This window comes from Dunckerocampus dactyliophorus, chromosome 2 (genome assembly GCF_027744805.1).
Source record: "Dunckerocampus dactyliophorus isolate RoL2022-P2 chromosome 2, RoL_Ddac_1.1, whole genome shotgun sequence".
Classification (NCBI taxonomy): Eukaryota; Metazoa; Chordata; class Actinopteri; order Syngnathiformes; family Syngnathidae; genus Dunckerocampus; species Dunckerocampus dactyliophorus.
This window is the reverse complement of record NC_072820.1, coordinates 35,802,408-35,827,546: the sequence shown is the minus strand read 5'-3', so window position 1 is coordinate 35,827,546 and position 25,139 is coordinate 35,802,408. Positions and strand designations below refer to the sequence as shown.

General features: G+C 39.6%; 2 protein-coding genes across 3 annotated transcripts in view; one reads left to right on the top strand and one right to left on the bottom strand.

Moving 5' to 3' along the window:
* Positions 1-386: 386 nt before the first annotated feature.
* LOC129195150 (testicular acid phosphatase homolog) lies at positions 387-17,437 on the top strand. Its single transcript, XM_054800959.1, is given in 14 exon segments — positions 387-417; positions 1,143-1,452; positions 1,675-1,792; positions 6,201-6,380; positions 9,576-9,612; positions 9,615-9,713; positions 10,695-10,702; positions 10,946-11,111; positions 14,192-14,329; positions 15,826-15,908; positions 16,002-16,108; positions 16,418-16,436; positions 16,907-17,174; positions 17,271-17,437. Coding segments are annotated over 13 exon segments (1,344 nt in total). The 5' UTR covers positions 387-417; positions 1,143-1,426; the 3' UTR covers positions 17,366-17,437.
* A 17-nt stretch (positions 17,438-17,454) lies between these two features.
* mybpc2b (myosin binding protein Cb) overlaps positions 17,455-25,139 on the bottom strand; it is a 28,731-nt gene continuing 21,046 nt past the window's right edge. For both annotated transcript variants that reach the window (XM_054767587.1, XM_054767588.1), the window contains 19 exons: positions 24,760-24,884; positions 24,573-24,678; positions 23,578-23,747; positions 23,322-23,487; positions 23,137-23,243; positions 23,031-23,060; positions 22,811-22,953; positions 21,463-21,622; positions 21,278-21,382; positions 21,019-21,207; positions 20,789-20,923; positions 20,550-20,717; positions 20,049-20,137; positions 19,764-19,959; positions 19,548-19,687; positions 19,328-19,487; positions 19,111-19,247; positions 18,767-18,953; positions 17,455-17,563 (listed from right to left, as the gene is read on the bottom strand). In XM_054767587.1, the coding sequence (XP_054623562.1) occupies positions 17,532-17,563; positions 18,767-18,953; positions 19,111-19,247; positions 19,328-19,487; positions 19,548-19,687; positions 19,764-19,959; positions 20,049-20,137; positions 20,550-20,717; positions 20,789-20,923; positions 21,019-21,207; positions 21,278-21,382; positions 21,463-21,622; positions 22,811-22,953; positions 23,031-23,060; positions 23,137-23,243; positions 23,322-23,487; positions 23,578-23,747; positions 24,573-24,678; positions 24,760-24,884 (2,545 nt within the window). In that variant the 3' untranslated portion in view covers positions 17,455-17,531. The remainder of the gene's footprint in view (positions 17,564-18,766; positions 18,954-19,110; positions 19,248-19,327; positions 19,488-19,547; positions 19,688-19,763; positions 19,960-20,048; positions 20,138-20,549; positions 20,718-20,788; positions 20,924-21,018; positions 21,208-21,277; positions 21,383-21,462; positions 21,623-22,810; positions 22,954-23,030; positions 23,061-23,136; positions 23,244-23,321; positions 23,488-23,577; positions 23,748-24,572; positions 24,679-24,759; positions 24,885-25,139) is intronic.

Here is a 25,139-nt window from a genome sequence, read left to right as displayed (position 1 = left end):
ATTTAATTCATGCATCTTGATAAATGATCATTTTCCTTGATTTTATTTTTTTAATAAAAAATGTAGTATGTTTAACATTTTATAAATGAATTAAAAGATCATTTGATTCAACTTTATTTATGAAACCAACAACAAATGCAGCATTTTGCCTTTAATTTCACTTCACAAAAAACCCCCATCAGCTATGCTGGACAACACTTGGCCGTATGTGCATGACAGTCAGAAGTCTAAAGCAAATAACCCCAAAAATAATTGAATTAATGGGACAAGATGACCATCCTTCGTCAGCGGTGGAAGACACGGGGTTCGCCAGCTGCTCTCTCACATGGAACCCACCTACGTGCTACTGGATGTCCTGCTGGAGCTCCACCAATGTACTCAATCTCAAGTCTCCTGAAAGAAGGTGTCTGATCCTCCGTAAGTTTCACCAGTGATATGTTCTCTTGAAGAAGTAAGTCAAACATGTTTTTGTCAAAATGAAGGTGACTGTATGGTTCCCCTTTTCATATCATATAGCCAATAGTGCATTTAAAAAGTTACACTTAATCTATGTGATCGGTATCGGCTGATTTCACTCATGGATGATCGGTATCGGAATTCGGCAGCATAAAACCGTGATCGGAGCGTCCGTAGTTGCTGATATTATATTAAATGAGAAATGCATCTTGATTGTTTGCTTTGATTTCTGTAATAACTGAAGAGCTGCCGATAAACAGCCTTCCACTATTTTTCCCGCCAACAATGACTGGATGACAGGACTGTATTCTGTTCTGTTCTATTCTATTCTATTCTATTCTATCGCTGACAGTAGGACAAGCTGAGTATCTCTCGCCAAAAAGAGAGAAGAGCCATGTTGTATTCAGTAGGCCACAGAATATAATAGATGCTATCTTATCAAATAAGATGTCAGCTCAGCGTCTTCACACTCAATAATCCCGTTGTATTCCAGAAAGCTGCTTTGATACTAACACATACTTACATGTGTGCCAAGTCAGGGAAAACACTCCAGGCTGTGTAATTTCCAGGCCAAAGCCACAGCAGATGACAAAGCACATTATAATGAGTGTTTATGGCCTTGGGACGCTCTATAAAAGTGCGTGTATGTGTGTGTGTGTGTGTGTGTGTATGTATAATCCATGTAGCCAGGTGGCATCGTCCTCCCCATAAAGTGTCCCTAAGAAGAAAGAAGTGGCATCATCCACTGATGGTCTCCTTAAGATCCCAAGCTGACTTAAAAATGTCTGCCAGGGAGAGCTGTCATGTCAGCGCCGGATGGGAAATTAGCCCAGACAGTGATTTGGAGTGTGGCTGGAGATGAAGTAGATTGAAGAGGTCAAGTAGGAGGACTATAAAAGCTCTGTCTCCTTTCCTGGAACATGTACTTAATGCCAATGAAGATCTGGGTTGTGCTGCAGTGCCTCCTACAATGATTCAAATAAGCAAATATGTGAGGTGAGTGTCCTGACTCGCACATGCTGCATTCATGCATCCCGGATGAATATTTAATGGCAGATGTTAAAAAATCTGGACGGAACGTGGCCATATTTTTAAAATGACGGCCCCCGGCATGCATATTTAATAGGTTATGTAACTCATGAGAAAAGGCGCACGAAGGAACGTAAGTTTTTGGTGTCTTTTACTCCCTTTTACAATTCAAATACTCTTTTGTATCAGCAGGGGCGGAGGAGATAAACACGTCAAGGAGATGAGGAACTTCCAGATGCTTCTTTGTTTAGTCCTTCTCTTTTGCATCCGTACGAATGACGGTCGACTTCTGAGGTTTGTCGTAGCTGTAAGTCATTTTTTATATATGCAATTTATTTTGGTATATATACATTTCATTCATTTACTTTATGTATGCTCATGTTACTGTAGTTTTCTTAAGTTGACATAGTTTTTGTTATTGTAAATTCAGTTTAAGGCATTCATTCCATATTAGGCTATTACATTTATGTTATATTTATATATCAATATAGCTCTATTTAGCAAGAATTTGATTACATTTTATGTATTGAATTTTATATTGTTTTATTTTCATTTATTTGTCTTTATTATCCCAATATAATGTTTGTTTGTCTATATGTTCCCTGCGTTTGGCTGGCAACCAGTCCAGGGTGTAGACCCGCCTCTCGCCCAAAGAAAATGGATGGATGGATGTATTTATTATTTGAATTATTTAGTTTTATTTAGTTTTATTTAAAATAATACCTTTATCCATCCATCCATTTTCTATGCTGCTTGTCCTCACAAAGGTCGCAGGGGTGTGCTAGAGCCTATCCCAGCTGAACCTTTATTTTTGAAATTTGTTTTTTCCAATTGTCATTTTATTATATATATATATATAATTTTTTTTTTAATTTGATATTTTACTTGTTCTACATTATAATGAGGAGGCTTCTGTTTGAGGTTTTACATCCAATTTCCATTTTCCACTTTTTGGTGCAAATGTGTCACATTTCAAAATGTGTAAGTCATTTTTTTGTATATACTTTAAAACAGTGTTTGTTTGGGGTTTTTTTACACCAAGTACCACCTGTTTGCAAGGATTGTACTGTTGTTTTCTGGTAACTGAGTCAAATATTAATATTTCATTGAAGGAACATTTTACTTGAATTCAATTTCAGTGAATCTTGCATTTGTATGACTATTTCAGGCATATTTCATGTATATATTGCCAATATAATTTTATTCTTTATTTAAAAAACAAACATTTCTGGCGTTCCTTTGTACCATTATATGGAGCCCGCGTGCCGCCAGGGGTACTCGGACCGCAGTGTGAGAATGAGTGTTTTAGAAGGCTCGCGTCTTATCTAGTATCATGATTCCCGACAATTCAATTTTAATATCACGACATTACTGCTGCGCTGGTCCTGATTACACTGTACTTGTTATTATATTTGCACAGTGTATGTGACAAAGGATTACTGCCGAGCCTAAACTCCAGCAGCATATCTGTGGCAGACACCACGGCTTTGTGCGTAAACCTCTTTGCACGCCGCTCTTTTCAAAAGCGCCTCAGCAAATTGTGAAAAGAAAGAAAAAAATCAGTACAGTAATGTTAGTTAAGCTTATTTGGTGCTGTGCTTATCTTTTTAGGGCAACTTATCTGTCACATCCTATGTTATACTGCCTGGTTTGCACACGTCATCTTTCTCAGGACAATTTAGCAGCATTTTATAGGGAAACTCATGCGCTTATTAAGTAGGAAACTGACATATTTGACACTGCATGAAAGTCATTTTCTTAACATTGTGTTTTAGAGCAGCATGTTTGCCATATTTGTGGAATGTGACATTTTTCATCTTCTGATAAGCACAGTGGCTCTCATGTTGCTATGTCATGAAATCCATTTACTTCACTTTTGTACTATTTCTTTATTTTTTTTTTAGTGATAACATTACCCTTATTAATGGCTATATTTGATTTTTTTGCATTATATTTTACATTTTGTTATTTGTACAGTATAGTGCTAATTTTAACTACATACATTTATTTTATTTTTACAGTATTTATATTTCGTTGAATTAATTTTATGTCATTTAAGGTGATTTAATCACAGCTAGTTTTTCATGTCATTTCAATTCTGTTATATTTTGATGGGATGAGATCCTGCCCCAAGTGGAGGAGTTTAGGTACCTTGCGTTCTTGTTCACGAGTGAGGGAAGGATGGAAGGCGAGATCGACAGGTGGATTGGTGCGGCGTCTGCAGTGATGTGGACTCTCCATCGGTCTGTTCAGCTCTCAATTTACCGGTCGATCTACGTTCCTACCCTCACCTATGGTCATGAGCTTTGGGTAGTGACCGAAAGGACAAGATTGCGGGTACAAGCGGCCGAAATTAGTTTCCTCGGTAGGCTGGCTGGGCTCTCCCTTGGAGATAAGGTGGGAAGCACTGTCATCCGGGAGAACTCAGAGTAGAACCGCTGCTCTTCCCCATTGAGAGGAGCCAGATGGCTTGGGCTTGGGCATCTGGTCAGGACGCCTCCCAGGGAAGGTGTTCAGGGCACGTCCAACCGGTAGGAGGCCTCAGGGAAGACCCAGGACACGTTGGAGAGGCTATGTCTCTCAACTGGCCTGGGAACGCCTTGGGACCTGCCGGGACGAGCTGAACGAAGTACTGTAGCTGGGGAGAGGGAAGTCTGGACCTCGGATAAGCAGAAAAAGATGGATGGTTGATGGAAGTTGAGTTAGTTTTTTTCAATTTTAGTTTAATTTTACATTCATGTATTTGTTTATTTTATTTGTTATTTTTTTTGTTATTTTTTTATTCTGTGGTATACTTTTGTTTGGTTGAGTTAGTGTTTGCTTAATTTAGTTTTAGTTTAATTGAAATAATATTTAATTTACCGTCAGTTCTGGTGTATAAGCCGCACCTACTAAATTTAGAGCAAAAAACATATACTGTATATAAGCCACACCGGACGTCATAAAATGGGATATTTAATGCACAGAAATACGTTACACACAAATATTTTTTAAACTTTTAATAAAATAAGTGTTTTTCCAAACCGTGCGCGCCAAAAGGTGGTGAAACACGGCTAGTGAAACAGTGCAGAACAGTGCATGTAACATCGGTAACAGTAGCCTACCAGAAAAGTCATTTATCACCGTCCTCTTGGGAACTAAAACCACCAAAGTCTTCCTCGTCCAAGTCAGAATTGAACAGCGTCATAATTCCTTCATCCCGCACGTCACCTGTCTCTCTCTTTTGGGTGTGCTCTCCTTGTCCAGCCTTTCGAAACCCGTTGAAGATAGTGTTTCTCTGCTCCACACTGTAAGGATCCACTTACAGATGTGTGCAAAAGTTGCACAGTTCCTTCTCTGACACTCATCTCATCTCTCATCTTTAACTTGAAAGCGGCATCATATCCATTTCTTTGTCTGTTTTTTCTATGATGGAAAATTGTGACTACTGGGTTGTCACTGCGCTTGTGCACATTCCCATACAGTATGGCGGTATGCGAAAAGAAACAAACAAAAAAAGAACGCATGTACATCATCCGGTCGCCTAATTTTCGACAGTCGTGGAACTTTTTTTCCTGTACTTTTTTTTGCCGTTATGATGGATTATAATTATTAACTTATTGTGTATAGTTTAGATTTCAAGAGAGATTCAAGAGAGATTCAAGAGAGTTTTATTGTCATGTGCATAGTAAAACAGCAGTTATACCATGCAATGAAAATCTTATTCTGTTCATTCTCCCAAGAAAAGAAAGAAAACACAAGAAAGAATAAGAACATAAGAAACATAAACACATAAACATATATACCAATAAATTAAGCAACAACAACAGAAGAGACATTAATTCAAGTAAATAATACAAATAAATAAATAAATAAATAAATAAATAAATAAAGTGCTATGAGTGTGTGCGTGTGTTGCGTGCGGCGTGTGCGAGTGCTTCGTTGAGGAGCCTGATGGCCTGTGGGTAAAAGCTGTTAGCCAGCCTTGTGGTCCTGGACTTCAAACTCCTGTAGCGTCTGCCTGACGGTAGGAGTGTGAATAATGAGTGTTGTGGATGTGTGCTGTCCTTGATGAGGTTGTGTGTTCTGCGTAGGACTCTAGATTTATAAATGTCTTGCAGTGAGGGGAGGGCTGCCCCAACAATGTTCTGTGAGGTCTTGATCACCCGCTGGAGTGCCTTCCTATCACGTGTTGTACAGTTACCGTACCAAACAGTGATGGAGGCGGTAAGGACACTTTCGATAGTGCATCTGTAGAAGCATTTGTGTAGTTTTGTTAGTATGTATGTGTTGGGTGTAGTTTAATTTAGGTAGTTTTCTGTATATTTTAATTTATTTTCTATTTTATTTTCTGTTGTATTTTCTATTTTATTATTTATTAATATCTTTACTTTGGTCTGCACAGCGTAATGAGGAGGGAAATTCAAAATGATGTCAAATATTTGTGGTGCAAACATTCGTGAGTCACAGACTTTTTTAAATATGTTGTGACTGCTCCTACAAAAAAAAAAAAAAAAAAATCTTCCTTATGACCAGAGCATAAGCGCTGTGTCTGTTAGAGTGACTCCTCCCTGAGTAACTGTCCAAAATGGCAGCGTTCTATTTCTGACTCCAGTCTCAGGGTGTATTTGACCCCCCTGACACCTCGACCCCCACAGCAGGCATGTGGAGATGGCCGGAAACAGCAGCATGCTGTCTCGGTCGTGACGTGACCCTCTTACATGATGATGTTTCAGGTGGGGCGCCATGGCGATCGATCACTTATTGAGTCGTATCCCAGGGATCCTCAGGGGGAGCAAGTGTGGGCTCAGGGCTTTGGACAGCTCACTCAGGTACTAACTAACTACTGTACTACAAGTATATGTATAGCACTGTATTACTGCATGTATGCGTCACATTGGAGTGTCTTTGATGACGTGTGTACCGGTATATTGAATTGAAACTGTCCTATGCAAGTGTGAGCCACATGAACTAGAAATGTTCTCCTCAGCTGGGCATAAAAAACATATTTTTGTTCACAGCATATAAGCATCTTTGCACCATCATTCGTTCATTCATTCATTCATTTTCTATGCTGCTTGTCCTTTTGCACCATCATAATAACAATAATTCGTAGAAAGTGGCAAAAACAAGCCAGGCATGGTCATTTTTGAGGTTAAGATCATACATTTTGCTGTACATCATGCTATTTTGCTTTAAAAACAAATGCAGTATTTTGCCCCATAATGTCCATATTTTGCCATAATTTTTAAATAAGCCAATTTATTTTGACTATGAATAATTTTTGGGGCACAAAGAACCATACTAGCTAACTTAAATTGGTGTTACCACTGCCTGTATCGCCAATCAGCTACAATCAGAAAAATAATATTAATAACAATATTATATTACCCACAATAAAATATTTTTAATATTAGTAACAGTATTAATAATAATGAAAATAATACCAATAGTTCAATTTTGGGCGTATACATAGCGTATTTATAACAAGGTCGACGTAAACATGATGTATTAGTAACTTATATAGAACGTTTCTATAACTTATAGACAACTTATATCAACGAATGCGTAGCGTGTTCCCGGTGTTCACAATTTAACGCCCAACTCCTATCACACCTTGACGATTTAGCCAGCTTACACCAACGTATGAAAAAATTGGCCAATACACTGGCGTAGGTCCAATAAGTTATGGCTTGGGTAAGTTTGGTATAATTTAAGAGCACGCTGAAGCATGCCGGGCATACGTCATAGTACGTCCAAGTCGTCCAGAAATTTTGTGCATGCACAAAACATTTTGACGTATGTCAACGTATGATTAATACGTCCCGCATCCGCGGGCAATAAGTTATGCGATTGTTGACGCCCGTTCACACACGTTATTTGTAAGTTACGTACAAGTCAAAATACGTCAACATACCTTGAGACAGAACTGTCTTCTTGGCGAGTGAAGATGGAGAGGAGGAGAGGCTGTCGTGTTTGTATTTGCAGGTAAGTTTGCAGCTTGACCAGTAGAGGGCACTGTGACACTGGGAATGGAACCAACTTGTATTGATTCAACTTTATTAATGCACTTAGCGAGTCACAAATTCGTGAGTGGTAGCATATGCAGCCTACACCAGGGGTCTCAGACTCGCAGCCCCCGGGACGATAGTTTGCGGCTTCTTAATATGAAAAATTAATATTCGTGTGGCCCGCAACTTTGATATGAATGACACTTGTTGTGTGTGGAGCTGAACGAACCAATCACAGTGAAGTATGTGGTCTCGAGGGTGGGACCTCAGCCGAACGAACCAATCGCGATGAGGTTTCATTCCTCCACTCAGCTGGGCAGAGGAGAATCCGTGAAGCCGCTGACTCCGCTCTGTCTCCGAGGAATGAATGAATGAGCGAGCAAACGAGTTAAGGCGGTGAGGCGTTGGACGTACTGCCCGGCTAATTAATCATACGTTGACATACGTCGAAATGTTTTGTGCATGCACAAAATTTTTGGACGACTTGAACGTACTATGACGTATGTCATAGTACGTTCCCATAACTTATTGGACGTACGCCAGCGTATTGGCCAATTTTTTCATACATTGGCGTAAGCTGGCTAAATCGTCAAGGTGTGACAGGGCCTTTACTAACAACAATTACGACTACTACAACAATTCTAACAACTAAAACGACTACCACAATTACAACAGCAACACTACAACAATTACAACTACAACAATGGCTACTAAAACAACTAACTACCTGTACTACAATTACAATGACAACACTACAACAACTGCAAGAACAACTACAACCGGTGCAGCAACTACAACAACTAAAACAATTACCACATTTACAACTACCACACTTACTACAACATTTACAACTACTACAACTGCAACAATTACGTCAACTACAGCAATTGCAACAGCGACGACCACTGCAACAATTGCGACAACTACAACAACGACAACTACATCAATTACAACAACAACACTCCAACAATTACAACAGCTGCCACGATTACAACTGCTACAATTACAACAACTACGACAATTATGACGACTACAATTGTTACAACAATTACAAGAACTACAACAGTGGGGAATGCGCTACAGTAATAGTTTAGCATTGACCGTTAAATGCCAAGTGAAAAACAAAACATTTCATGTGACCCTAAAAGCTGTATGTGGTTTGCGCCGAATGAGTGTACATACAAGCACGGGCAAAAATATTGGCATGCCAAAGATGCAGATGTTTTTTTTTTTCATGCCTGTATAGAATCCAATCAAATTTATGCAGCCATGACCAATAACATTGGCATGGTTTTTGGCCATGACCGTAGCTTTGCTTGGGTATGTGTTGGTACAACAGCGTGAGGAGAGCAGGCTGAAGGCCTCTGTGTTGCACACAGTGAGTTAATGAACATGACTTGCTGCCTCGGCCTTGTAATGAGCCCCAACATAGGAGGAAATGGCGCCCGCGGGCTCAATGTGGAGCGCACTTGGCAGCATGCATGTTGCTTCAGTGTGCCCGCGAGGCTGCACGCTAACTCATTAGGATATGATTTCTTCTCCTCTCCCTCATTGTCACTCTGCTTTTAGTCCATCCTGTTGTTCCATCCTGCCGCTGCCCTAAATAACACATAATTACCACCAAAAATAACAACTCTCCTTAGCACCTGTCAGCTCTCATTCCTCTCCTCGCAGTCAACTTGTCGTACCTTTCTTTTTCTTTATTTCTCGACAAAAAGAAGCCTTCTCAGCATGGCGGAAACATCAAATGTTATCCGAATGTGCCTAAAAAAGTGACAAAGTGTGACAGAGCGATATAGACGAGCAAAGGCTGATGTCAGAGGAGATCACAGCAGCACGCGTCTCCCCTCCTCTTGTCACACTCGCTTTGGGATGTTCATGTTGCTTTGCTGTGCATTTATTTGCCATCTTTGTGGAATAAAAAACAATGAAGTGAATAATGTGCATTAATGCAAATGCGGCCCTGCTGGCTTTTCTCAGCGTATTTGCATTTTCTATAAAAAGACAAACTGGGTGTCCTATTTGGAAGCAGACAATAGGAGCACTTTAGTAGCAACATATGCATTTTACCATCACTCTCCCCCCTTTTATGGGTGACAGTTATACGTGCGCAGCACAGATGATGACCCCAGTTTGATGAGTGCCTCGCCGGAATCTTCTTCCTTGCTAAACGCCAGACTCCCATCATGCTCCAGTTACCATGGCGGCCCGTTCCAGTGCACACCGTCCCCAGGTGCTGTCAATGAATACTTGTCTTTTCTCAAATGGTGGCCTCCGTTCTAATAGACACCGTACCCCAAATAAATTAATGTCTCACCTCAAATAAATACCTCGTGATGTTACTGTTGTGTCTTTACCACAGCACACACCCACTGCACAGCAGGTGTGGCATCTCCAAGGCTGACAGGCCACATTATAATAAAGTACATTTGTACTAATAACAGTAATATTTTAATGTACACATTTTTTTATTATTTAGTTGTGCATAAAATATCTAAATATAAGATACCTGAATATTTTTGATGCAGATGAATATGGACTAATAAATACCTTAAACCTAACAGGCGCCTGCAACAAGTGTAGGAGATGCGGTAATGATTTATAGAGACAACCATAGTGTCATAACTGATCTTGTTTGTAGTACAGCTAGTGAGTGAAGTCTATCTGCACGCAATAAGTTATGTTAAGATATGGTAAAACCAGAGGACAACAGAGTATGCAGTGATTTTGGGTCCAGGACACATTTTGTCTTATTCAGAATAGAAGTGTTTCTTGCCACTTTATATTGTATGTTTTTAACGGGGGATTTCCAACACATTTTGTCGTCTATTATCACGCCTAGAAATTTATTTTCATTCGCTCTGTCAATGTCCACGCCATCTATTTGTATTTGCATATTTACATGTACATATTTACATATTATTTTTATTATACGGGGTGGGGCCAAAAGTAGGGTTACAGTTAACACTTAGACATTTTACACTTATTAGACATTTATCGACATACATTATATTTACATATTAGACATTTTACATTGAATATTTAATCTCTGAGTGCTCAAAATGTCCAACTTCATCCTTGCAACAGTCTTCATATCTGTCCAAAACACGCTGACACACACTACGACACAAATTCCGATCTCCATCAATTTCAGTGAATGCATCTGAAATGTAATCTTTCAATTCTATTTCTATAAACTTGCTTGTTAAGGTGAAACAGATGATGAAGTAAGTGTAACCCTACCTTTTTAAATTTTTGATATTTTATATGCATTTTAGGTATTGTTATGCATTACATTACATGTACGTATTTTATTGTATTATTTATTTTAGTGATTTGTTCAATACTATGAAAACGCATGAAGGCCTCCTACTAAAATAAGCGTTGTTACTCTGTGCTGTTGCCCATGGCCACTAAATAAGGAGATGCAATGTGTATTTTAATATTAATATAAATGTTCATTGTTGAAGCTGCTGAGGTCTCCGGGCAAAGACTGTCCAAGATTTTGGGCTCTGATGAACGCGACCTTTGAGAGTGAGTCATACCAAAGCTTCCTCCGAGGCCATCAGGTAGGAACCCTTCTAATAGAATTGACCAGAAGTTCTCCTCAGGACTTGAACTTTTTTAGCTCAATTTGTGTTTAATTTGCCACATCATTTATTATGAGTCATGAGCCTGTCAGCTAGTGGAAACTTTCTTTTTTAACCCTGCTTTTATAGGCTCTCAATTATATAATCGCTAACCTTCTCCTCTGCTCGCTCCTCCTGATGGGGAAGTGAACACACATTCATTTCCCACACCCTCTGCACAGGACAGTATGTGTGCATATTTTCATAGAAATGGAAAGGTAACAAACAGTGCCAAAATGAGAGGATGTGTGCGCTCCGTTCCAAACATGGAACATCATCAGGCACAGTGACTCCACTGCTGCAGAGTGCAATTTCTCGCACATGCTAATTAAGGCCCCGATTGTATTAGCTGTAAAATCACAATGAAAAGCTTTTAATTAAACGCAGTCCCATGTGCTGCCTATCCTGCCTTCACTCTCTGCTGGAAGCACAATATGTGCACGTTACATAGAGCAACAATACCACTCAAAATGCAACATTTCATGGTTTAGTGTCACTTACCCTCTTTTCTTGCAGCACTTTCCAAACACACTCATTACCCTTGCAACAAACCGCGTGGCAAAAAAATACGGCACGGCTGCGACATGCTTAACTGTCAGGCAACGCATGGAAGTACAGTACATTTCCCCCCCAAAAATGCTTGTAATATTGCAAGAAAATTGTGTTAATATTATGAGAATACATGAAAAAAAAGTATTTGATTTTAGACAAAGTTGTAATCTAATGAGAAAGTTTAATTTCTTTCAAGAAAAGACACTATAGTAGTTTTACAAGAAAAAGTCAGGATCTTACAGTTGTAATATTATGGCAATTATTTTTACCATCGTAATTGTACATGAATATAAGCTCTTATTTAGTCAAAAAAGATGGTAAATACCAGAAAAAAGCCAGAATTTTTCAATAAAACATTGTAATCTTACATTTAAAAAAGTCTTATTATTAAAAGAAAAGAAGGGGTATTTTTCAAGAGAAACTTGTAACCCCTACGAAAATAAAGTGGTGAAGGCGTACTTGAAGAAAAGTCTTCATTTACAAGAAGAAAAAATCATATTTTTTCAAGTGAAAGTCATCTTCTTATGTGACTAAAGTTGTAATACTAAGATACAAAAAGTGGCATTTTTTTCAAGAAAATGTTGTATTCCTACGAAAATAAACTTCTACACGTGTGCTTAAAGAAAGGCTTTAATTTACAAGAAAAAGGTCAGATCTTTTCGGGAGAAAATTGTAATCTTACGTGAATAACATTGCAAAGTTCTAACATTAAGAGAAAAAAAGTATTTTTCTCAAGAAAAAGTTGTAATCTATGAAAATAAAACCATAAATGTGTACTTGAAGAAAAGTCTTCATTTACAAATAAAGTCATATATTTTTGAGAAAAAGTCTGATGGGAATAAAGTTGAAATATTAAAATATGTTTATTTATATATATATTTTTTTTAAAGTTGGAGTCACAACAGGTCGCATGGTGGTCTAGTGGTTAGCATGTTGGCCAAACAGTCTGGAGGTCGGGAAGACCTGGGTTCGATTCTCCCCTGCATTTCCGTGTGGAGTTTGCATGTTCTCCCCGTGTGTGTGTGGGTTTTCTCCGGGTACTCCGGTTTCCTCCCACATTCCAAAAACATGCATGTTAGGTTAATTGGAGACTCTAAATTGTCCATAGATATGAATGTGAGTGTGAATGGTTGTTTGTCTATATGTGCCCTGCCATTGGCTGGCGACCAGTCCAGGGTGTACCCCGCCTGTCGCCCGAAGTCAGCTGGGATAGGCTCCAGCATGGCCCCGCGACCCTAAAGAGGAGAAGCGGCATAGAAAATGGATGGATGGAATCACAACATAAAGTGGTGTATGTTTAATTTCCAAGAAAAGTTTTTTTTTTTTAGAAAGTCAGAATCTTACGTGAATAGAGTCGGAATATAAACATTTTGAAAATATTTCTTCAAGTTGCATGAGAACAATAATCCCTCTTTTATAGGGGTGTCACAAGATCAAAACGTGACAAGATTTCTTGTTCAGAAAGTCACGTGTGGACTAGGCTTGGAATGATAATACATTCAATAATTGATCACACCAGTCGATGAAAATGAACTTCATAATTTTGCCGACTAATTTTGCAAAAATAAATTGTACTGCTTTTTGGAAAAAAAGTTGTAACATTATGAGTAAAAGTCTTAATAGTCTGAGAATCGATTTTTTTTCAACTTTGTCGTAATCCTATGAGAACATTTTAGTTTTACAAGAAAAAAAATGTGAATAGTACAAGAATATTGTAATATTATGGGATATTTTCTGAGAAAAGTAAAAAGTAAAAGTACATGAATAAAAGTCTTAAGTGACAAGATGAAAATACTGTTTTTTTTTTATAGAGAAAGTGATAATCTTACAAAAAATACATAAAATATTTGTACTAAAAGTACTAAAAATATATGTGTTTAAGAGTCCAAAAATAAAGTTTTAATATGAAAACAAAGTCTTATTTTTTCATGGAAAAGTCGTAAAGTTAGGTCAAAAATGATAAATTTACAAAAATAATAAGTCGGACTCTCGCCAGAAGAAGTTAGAAGTTCTCAAGGAAATGTTGTAACCGACCATGAATAAAGTTGTAGAAAAAATATAACAATATAATATAACAATATAAATTATATAAATATGACATCATGAGACACGCTTTTTTATATTTGAAAAAACTGAACAAAATATAACAATATTCTTGAAATATAAATGTTTTTTTCTGACCAAAAAAAGGCTTTCTCTTTTTTAAACACCAACTTTTTTTCTTTTCTTTTCAATGTGACCCTGATAACAGTTTGCATGCAAGTTGTGGTGAAGAGGCTAACATTTTGAACTGCTAATGAAATCGAGATAAAATGGGTGTTATCCAGGCCAGGTTGAACGCTCTCATTCATGCTCTGCAAAATGAGCATCTGTTATTAACACACAAGGTCTAAAAATAGCTGGGATGCTGGAGAAAGGAAGACGTTCAGACATTTATAACCCTCCAACCCACACAAGAGCTAGCCGTTTTTTGCTGCAAATCGTGTCGTGTAATGTGATTACTAGCAGAACCGTGTATATGTTAATGTGCTCGTGTGTCGACGAGCCACAAGTTGACCATCCCACGCTGGGCCACCAAAGGAGTTGTGGACGCCCTGAAGAACATGGCAGCGTTAGAGGTCACGCAGAGCATCCTGAGACGCAAGCGAGGAGAGAAAGCCAGGCTCTCTGGAGGTGAGGAATGCACAGTGGAGAGAATTCATTTCAACTGCACTTAAAAGAGAAAAGAGCTCTCTTTTGCGTCATCATACAAGGACATATTGACACAATCATTACACATCTGGAAAGGCCTCATTAAGCTCTTTAATAGCATGTATGAATCATTGCAGTTTGTTGCATATTGACTTTTGACTTTGTTGACGTGTTTTATGCAAAAAGGACATACGGACAAAACCCTTCCATTTTTTTACAGCCCTCGTTAAGTCCGTTAAAATGAGGTGTGAGTCATGTACTTTGCGGCAAATTGAGTTTTCTTTTAACATACAAAACCGTTTTATGTGCATTGCATGCAGAAATATGTTTTTTTAATTAATTCATCACCAAATGATGACAATGAAATGATTGGCAAAATATACATATCTTTAAAGTCCTTGTTAAGTCCATCAATATGAGGTATGAGTCACTGTGGTGGGCCGCACGGTGGTCTAGTGGTTAGCACGTTGGCCAACACAATTGGAGACTCTAAATTGTCCATAGGTATGAATGTGAGTGTGAATGGTTGTTTGTCTATATGTGTCCTGTGATTGGCTGGCGACCAGTCCAGGGTGTACCCCGCCTGTCGCCCGAAGTCAGCTGGGATAGGCTCCAGCATGCCCCCGCGACCCTAATGAGGACAAGCGGTATAGAAAATGGATGGATGGATGGAATCAATGTGGTTGCTTGCAAATTGACTTTGACCTTGAATGACGTGTTTTATGCAAAAAATAAGTATTACTTTGGGAAGCCCTCTAATACAAGTATGAGCTTCAAGTCAATGTGCTTTGTTGCAAATGAACTGTTTACCTGACGACCTGGTTTTCATATACAAAATAATGTCAGAATGATGATTAGATTTTGCCCTTATTTTTTATTGCAAAAATAATACAAAAATAATACTTGGAGATCTTGAAAGCTCTCATGAAACCCTTCAAAATGAGGTATGAGTCAATGTAGTTTGCTGAAAACTCACTTTTGAGCTTTTCGCTACATATATAAAAATAGACAACTCAGCATTGGGACTGTGTTTATCCATCCAAACATTTTCTATGCCGCTTATCGTCATTAGGGTCACGGGGGTATGCTGGAAACTATCCCAGCTGACTTTGGGCGAGAGGCGGGGTACACCCTGGACTGGTGACCAGCCAATGGCAGGGCACATATAGACAAACAACCATTCACACTCACATTCATACCTATGGACAATTTAGAGTCTCCAGTTAACCTAACATGCACGTTTTTGGAATGTGGGAGGAAACCGGAGTACCCGGAGAAAACCCACACACGCACGGGGAGAACATGCAAACTCCACACAGAAATGCCCAAGCATCTCTGATTTGGAGATTCGAACCCAGGTCTTCCCAGTCTCCTGACTGTGTGGCCTGACTGTGATAACCACTTGGCCACCATGCGGCTGGATTGTGTTTATGTGTGTTAAAAATTCACTTGCATTGTTGACACTTTTCATTCACCAGGGGTCCCCCTGAATGCCATGTTGCAGAATTTCACCACAGTCTTAGAGCAAAAAAGTGCGCTTAAATTTATTTTATATTCCACAGTAAACTGAAATGATCAGAACAGTTCTCCAATACGTGTATGAGTGTCCCGCTCATCTCGTCCCGCTGTGACCTGTGTGTCCCACTCACTCCAGCACGACTGGACGCTCGTCACCCTGCAGGCTGCGTTGAACGTGTACGACGCCCTCCTTCCTCCGTACGCTGCCTGTCAACTCTTTGACTTCTGCCAGGAATCTGACGGGTGATGACTTCCATCCAGGCTGGCATCACGCTCTTGTCTCTGTTGCATGTTTAATTACACTACACCCCATGAGGCACTAATGGACCCCAATGCAATTTGTGTAATTGTGTTAAACTCAAGCGACTTAAATGCGGTGGAACCTCCAAAGTCAAACACAATCAGCCGCTAGTTGACTTCCTGCTTGTTTCCTTTAGGAAAAAAAAGTACAGTACATCCCTGCACATTAGAGATTCAGCATTTATGGCCCCAATTTTTAATTCAAAATTGAATTATTTTCTGTTCTCCAAAAACAGGTCGTTTTTTCCACAGAAAACACATCTCATTCAGCGTAAGTCGTTTAATTTCCAATTGTTTAATTTATAAATACATAAATAAAACACTTAAATAAAACACTTACATTTGCTTAAATATGCATTTTTTGCACATTGATCATTTATTGATAATTTTTTTTGAAAAATTGTGAAAGAGTGAGGGTGCCGTGTTCGAACCACGAGTATAGTCGTCCCAACTATACAAGAAAAACACAAAAAAGCCAAAGAAAAAGCAAAACATACTTGTGGAGGGAGTCCTTTAGATGCTCGCTGAGCTGAATTCCAAACCTTTGGCATATTTTAGGGGGAAAATGTTGGTTTAAAGTTGTATTGTACCACTTTTGGGCCGTTTGATAGGCGGGCAGATTGGTTCTAGGAATCAATATGTGTTATTCATTATGTAATTTATGCAAGTGACTGTTATTAGTAGAACTTAAAAACAATAACATGTGTATGACAGCTAAGATATGGCTTGTGATAGACATAGTTTGACACTGGAACAGATTCATTCTATTCTATTCTATTAAATGTGAGGCGGGCCAGTGTCACTGTATTCCGAATGTGTTGTTATGGCTGTACAAATCCTACACTGTGGAGATGTGTTGACTCCAGGCATGATCCCTATCCAAACCCCATTCCAGGATGCAACGGTCTGCCTGCCTGCCCGCTGTCAAAGCTCACCACGCTGATGAGAGACGTGGTGGCAGACAACTGGGAGAAGGAGTGCGGCTCCAACATAAGGCGGTCGAGCACAGGTGAGAGAAAAGCATCTGCAATATGTTTTCTCCCCGCCGCTTTAAATATCGCCTGGTGTTTTGATGGCCTAAACTGGATATGTGTCTCACACTTAGGTGTCATCACAGCTCTTGCAGTGGCTGTAGGTGTCCTGGCAGTGGCGCTGTTGTTCAGTATTGGCGTGGCCGCACACAGGAAAGAATCATCCTGAGGTTTTTTTTTACTGCTTATGCACCAAAAATAATAAAATGTTCAGCACAAGTTCAAAGCTTTAGGAGAAATAAAACCAAATCGAACAGACACAAATGACTTCTTTTTATTTGGTTCACTTATGACAATGACTGACATCCAGCGTTTGGGTCACATTCTTCCATTTCTCACTTCTGTTCCTGGTTTGGATCCTGGGCAACTGTTGATGATAATGATAATATTGTGCCTTCTTTTCCAATACAGTTTTTAGTGTTCTAGCTAGCTAAATTGACCTTTAAAATCCCCTTCGGTCTGAAAAGGTCATCAGACACTTTATTAGGTACATCTACACAATTTAACAAGGTCAAGGTTGCCCTTATAAAGACAATAATATACATAATAATGCTCGGCTTTGATTGAGAGGGGTTTCTCATATTTTGTTTTGTTTATGTTATTTATCTCCACAAGAGGGGCAAAATATTAGAAACAGCTCTCAGTCTGGTGCAGTGCAAACTACAACCACAAAAATAAACATTGTTAATGAATAGTGTACCTCTCTGACGGTGTCATGCAAAATATATAATATGATACGATATCATATCATACCATATGACATAATATGGGATAAAATGATATAATACTGGATAACATAATATGATGTATATGTTATGATATAATACTGTATGATATGATATATGATATCATATCATAATATAATATGATATGATATATGATATCATACCATAATATAATATGATATGATATATGATATCATATCATATATAATATGATATCACATAATATGATATATGATATCATATTAGAATATGATATGATATATGATATGATGTCGTAATATAATATGGTATCACATAATATGATATGATATATGATATCATAATATAATATGATATGATATAATACAGTATGATATGATATATGACATAATATAATACAATATGCTGTAATACAATGCAATCTAAAAAATATGAACAATTACAATTGATTAATTGTTTAATTGGTTGTATTGGTGTATTTTTAAAATGTATATTTACTTGAAAAAATTACAATATGCTGATAGATTAATTGTTTTGATATTATTTTAAAATAATTAATCCTCATAAAAACTACATATTGTATATTATAGTGATATACTGTATATGTGAATAATGTTATAATAGTGGTCTGCATCCATACAGTTGATGGATCAATTCGTCGATTCATATGCCTATCCTTATATTGAATATAGAATATAGAATACCATCATATGCCTATCCTTATATTGAATATAGAATATAGAATACCATCATATCAACTATTTATGAATACCACCCTTATTTTGCATCACATTATATTATATAGGTGCACCTAATGAAGTGTATTTTGCACAACAACAAGACATGCAGTATGCTTCTCCCCCTACCTCGAACGTTCACCTTGCACTCCACCTCATCCTTGCCCAGCTCGTTGACGGCCACACAGGTGTATTTGCCTCCGTCGAAGGTGCTTGGCTTGCGAATGTTGAGGGTCAGCACTCCTTGATTGTTCTGCATCAAGTACTTGGGGTCCTCGCCGATGATCATCTTGTTCTTCATCCACACAATCTTGGGCTGGAAAAATGACATGAATAAATAAGCAGGTTGTTGGAAGAGACGGGGCAGCTATTAACCTTTCATGAGAGAGGTGACAGAGACTTTTCCTTTGCTGGTGACAAATGGTGGCGGTGTTGTGTGACTGCACAGGCCATGTTAACATGATCATATATACCTTTGGGAAGCCTCTGACGGAACAGCTGATGGCGGTGGTGTATCCGGCCACTACGGTTCTGTCCATTAGGGGCTGAGTGAACTTGGGCACACAGGTCATGTCTTTCTCCTGGTATGGGGTTTGTTTCAGCTCCAGGTCTGCGGGTAGAAAAAAAAGGACAATAGTGTAAATACAGTTCCCAAGTTTAAAACCGTCCAAAGATCTAATTTCGTCAGACCTGTCTTGGCAATGGTGGCCGTGTTCTTGCTTTGGCGAGGCTCCTCGCTCAATCCGCACAGGTTCTCACTGTAGACGCGGAACATGTATTCATTGCCCATGATGAGGTCGGAGGCTGTACAGTGCGTCCGTCTGTTGTGTTCGTAAATGGTAAACCATTCCTGGAGAAAAAACACATTGTCACAAAGTTGTCGTTCACAGATTGCAAAACTTTGTCTCACCTTCGTCTTCATGTCGGCCTTCTGAATGGTGTATCCGGTGATCTCACAGTTGCCGTCATCGGTGGGGGGATCCCACTCCAGTGCGGCGTTGAAGCCCCACACATCCGTCACTCTCACATTCAAAGGAGGGCCCGGATTTTCTAAATGGATTCAATGTCAGTGTAATGCAATCAGTGCATTGTGACCCTGTGAGGACGTTTTTGAAAGGGCACTTACCAACGACACGTAGCTGGAAACTGGCTCTGTCCTCCATGTTCTCTATCTTTAGAAGCAGCTCGTACGTTCCGGAGTGCTCTCGTTCTGCTGAGCGGATGAAGAGGATGCTGTCCACGTTGGAGTTACGGACGTTGACCGTTTTAGGGTCAGTGGGTTGGCCATCCTTGTACCAGGTTGCAGCAGGACGTGGTTTACCCTGTCAGACGAGGCATGATGTAATGTTTAAATACACAAGGATGATGGATCATTAAAAAAAATATTCAGAATCTGAAGTTTCTCCCTGACCTGGAAGGGGATGGTCAAGTTGATCTTCTCTCCCACTCTCCTGATGTATTTTGTCCTCAGCTCACGGGGGAGGCGGATCTTGGGATGCTCTAGATGAAGGCATTTGATCATTTAGTAACATAATAGGCCACAAAAGTGAGTACATCCCTCACATTCCTGCAAAGAGCAATATGGTCTTGGCTACCACGCTGCAGCTCAGTTTCAGCTTCTTATAGCCTAGAACATCTTTATGTACAGCAACAATTCTTTTTTTCATACCCTCAGAGAGTTCTTTGCCACGGGGTGCCATGTTGAACTTTATTATATTTAACACACTCCCCATTCACACTGAAGACCTTGTAACACTAACAAGTCACATGACCCCGGGAGGAAAAAAAATGGCTAATTGGGCCCAATTTGTACAGTTTAACATAGGGGTGTACTCACTTTTGTCACCAGGGGTTAAGACATTGATGCGTTTACCTAAAAAAATACCCACAGAGCCTTGAGGTGATAACTCACCCATGATCTCACGGATGGTGACGGGCTGTGACATGATAGCAGGAGGACTGCGCCCTGCGATGTTCACCGCCACCACCCGGAAGTTCATCTTCTCCCCAACAGGAAGGCCACGCACCACGTAGCTCTGCTTTTCACACAGGTCTGTGTTGGCCACCACCCACTCAGTGTCTGCAAATATTAAAAATGAATGCAATAAAACCGCATTTGAATCTTTCATTTTACTTTTTCTCAAAGAAGACCTCCTTCTTTGCAGTATTCGATCACATAGCCATCCAGACCACCGGCTCCTATCCTCTCCGGCGCAAGCCACTTCAGGGTGCAGGTGCTGTCTGTCACGTCGTGCACCATCAGGCGTGTCGGCTCACTTGTCGGGGCTGAGGTTCACAGAAAGAAAGAAAGTACCAGTGAGTTGCCGAGTCGAGGACAGACAAGCTTTGTTGACAGGAAGTGCGGCAGCCATGACGCCTACCAATAGGCATGAAGGGTTTGGAGTTGAGACTGGGCTGAGACAAGCCGATGCTGTTGACGGCAAACACCCTCATCTCGTAGAGAACGCCTTCAATCATTCTCTTGGCCTCGTACGTGGTTGATTCATACACGTCGAAGTTAAGCTTCGTCCACCTGGAAGAGCCTTTCTTCTTCCTCTCCATGAGGTAACCTGACGGAGGAAAAAACAGTGAGAGAAAAGCAAATGTGCATATTTAACTGTAAAAGCATTCCTTCTTTACCCTTGATTGGTGCACCACCATCAAATTTAGGAGGCTCCCAGATGATGGTGGCACAGTCTTCTCCCACTGATGTGCACTTGACATGCTCAGGAGGGTCGGGCACATCTGAAATTCAAACTTTACTGTAATTATTATTACCATGAAGAATGACATCATCCATGCTGTACCAAAGCACCTTTACTTACCAATGATCTTCACAAACAGCATGGCCTTGTCTTCTCCAGCGGGGTTGGTCACAACAATGGTGTAGTTGCCCTCATCCTCCCGCTCTGCGCCCTCTATGACAAAGGAACTCAGGTCCTTCCTGCTCTCCACCCTCACGCGCCCAGTGCTGTCTGTGATTGGCTGACAGACAGGAAATAAGCATGATTTGGGGTAAGGTGTTCCTTTTTATGCATGCATATTATTGTGATACATTGCATCCGCACACATTTCCCATTGATTATTCACGGCCCCACAAATTTGCATATTTTTGTTCAAATTTTATTTGTTAATCAATTTTTCTCAGAAAAAAAACACAAAAAAGACATCTCATTCAGTCGTTAACAACAAGTACGTGATAATGCAGGTAAAATGCGCAGCAACATGTAACACCAATTTTTTACATGTTTTGTGCTTCACTGATAATGATTTTTCATGAAGCATTGAGATTTCGCACTTTGTTCCATGAACGCAACCTATTTGACTGGCTACAACATGTGTTCATCCATCATCTTACATTATCATTCATTATTGGTGAGTACATTTACATTTTATACTTAACTTAAATGCATTTAATAAGTGTGTGAGACATATTTAGGGCTTAACCCCAGCTTTGTCACGAGTTAACAATGGCAAATGAAGACAGAAGGAGAGGGTTCTGCAATTGAATGTCCTCTAATAATCACAAAAGTCCCTTTTATTGGAAATGTTGAGGAGAACGGCAACGTCAAGCTAACAGGAGGGGGGCAACATAGTAAAGGTAATTACAGCCACCTATTTGCATCTATTTGAGGTAGAGGGTTTATTTATTCAAGTGGATGGCACACCCAGTGACTAACTTAGAGTAGGCCCCCCATTTGAGGAAATACAACATATGCATACATTATCACATAAGAGGTGCACATCCTCTCTAAGGGGCCAGAGTGAAAATACCCACGTGTAAGGTTAGAAGAAGTCTCATGTTTGTCCGAAAGCTATTTCAGAGCAGCTCACCAGAGAAGCTTGAGGTCGGATCAACTTAGTGTTTATGAGGAACTGGAAGGGGAATTCAGTTGCAAAAGGAGCCCATAATAAGATGGGCTTTACAGTGTTAGAAAAAGGGTCGCTACTGTATGTTGCTCGTAGATGCTTGGGGAAAAAAATTGGTGGTCACTCATTGGTTGAAATAGTAAACAGTATACTCCCATTTAATATATTTACTTCATTTTGAAGCATGCTATCCTATTTTCAAAACTACACACTATGACCACTGTATTATAGTGCTCAACTAATAGCTGTCTAGCAATCACAACTTTGCAAGGGGTTTTGGCTAATGTGTGTATACATCCTCACCTGGTCTCCTTTGGACCAGACCACTGTGGGTGCTGGTTCTCCTGTAATCTCCACGTCCAGACGCAGTTTGTTGCCGGCCACCACAATAATGGTGTTTTGGGACACCATATTTCCAGTGGTGTCCAAATGGATCTTTGGTGGCTCTTGAAGTGTTTGATAGGTGCAAGTGTGATCAGTGCAAGCTTGCATTTTATTTTTGAGGTAATTCAAGTTCACCTACCTTGTCGGGGCACGTAGTCAATCTTAATTTCTGTTTCAAGACAGAGAACAAATGGCTTATTTTGTTTGCTGACGATCAACAGCATCACCTCAGAAATTTCTCTCACCCAGGAAGTTGAGTTTAGCCGAAAGTGACAAAGCGTATCCGTCAGGAACAAATGTGTAGTCTCCAGCATCCCCTGGCTTCACATCGTTAATCACCAGACGATGAAACCTGACACAAGCACACTCAGTTATTGCATCAAAGCTATTTGATTCAGGTAAGCTTTTTTATGTTTTGCCTCTCATATACCTTCCATTGTGAGTCATTTTGATGCGGTCGCTGGGCATCACCTCCACACCATCCTTGAACCACTTCCCGGTGACCTTTTCATCAGACACCTCGCACTTGAACACAGCCTGCTCTGTTGCCTTCACTGTCAGATCAGCAATGTCCTGCAGCACCTCTAGTTCCTTTTCTGGACAACACACAGGACAAGTTGAGCTAGGATCGCTTCATGATGTTATTCGTGTCCAATAAAAACAGTGGAATGGACTCCAGGTAGTACCTTCCACCTCTAGCTCTCCCTTGGTATGACCCCCGTTGGTCCAAGCGTGGTACATTCCGATGTCATCAAGCGTCGCTTCCAGGATGATGAACGTGTGCTTCTTTCCATCTTTCTTGAAGCGATATTTAGTAGAATTGTTATCTTTGAGGATTTCCTGATCCTCAAAGAACCTAGAGGCAAACATTAAATGCATATTTAATTTTAATTACATAGAACTACAAAAAATATAACAAAGTCAAAGTCAAAGTCCGGAGGGTGAGTTCGTGAGAATTCCAACCCAAATAGCCAGCTTCCTGTGTGTTTTAGAACATGGGCTACACTGACTTTTTTGTTCATTCCCTCACAACAGACATTCTCCACCAGATTTCAAGTCGATCCGTCAAACTGGTAGCAAGTTACAGGGGCAAATGTAGTAAAAGTGAATAAGGCCCAGTTCTGAGTGACTTTTGGAGTTGTGGGTTCCGGACCACCAAAATATTTTATTTTTTGCCGGTCCTGACGCATCTGCAAATTTTGGTGAGTTTTGTGCACATTTAGTAGCCCAAAATGGCGATCAAAAAAGGGAAAGTAATAAAAATAAACACGATGATTACAGCAGGACCTAGGCTAGGTCTTTGTGCTTTGTGCTTAATTAAAATTAAAATTAAAATTAAAATTAAAATTAAAATTAAAATTAAAATTAAAATTAAAATTAAAATTAAAATTAAAATTAAAATTAAAATTACAGACTGTTAAAATATAAAATAAAAAACAAACAATACGTACCTTAATCATTAATGTACAACACTGAGACATTTCTTTTAAGGGCATAATATTTACACAACGTATTGAAGACTGCATCAAATTACAAATAAATCAATAAATAACAGTCAAGTTTGTTACGTTTTTAGAAAAAACGCCTTTGCTGACAACAACATTTTCAGGGATTTTGAAAAAACGTAATTGCACATTTCAACTTCATATCAAGCTTGACTGAATCAAAGGTATCCACTGACCACATCACGTGGGCGCCCTCCTCCGACACCTCAACCTCAAACTCCACTCTCTCTCCCACCACCACGTGGTAGTCATCCATGAGCTTGGTGATGGTCACAGGGGGTTCTGGGTGGAAAGTGGAAAGTAGAAACTTTACAATCATACCATCAGCATCATTAATAAACAGAAAGGGCAAAGATGACTCACCTTTGACAAACACCTCAGTGAAACACTTGTCATCGCCAACCACGCACTCGTAGGCAGCATCATCAGCCAGGTTGGCCTTGTTGATGGTCAGCGTTCTGATGTTCCCGTTTGTCTCCATCACGTACCTTGAAAATGACACATTAGCTGTCAAACAACATTGATGAAGTGGGCCTGTTTGGACCAAATGCATTTGTATTTGATTTAAAGGAGAATTATGTACCAATATGACTTATCTGGCTCATCAGTGCTGCAATGGCTTGTTATAAGGAGAATGGCTGCTCTAATATCATAGTGACCCGCCTCTTCAAGTGGTCCATAATATTGGTGGACCAGCCTGGATACCTCTCATGTTCTGTTAGCGCTGGTGCTAATGTTACTGA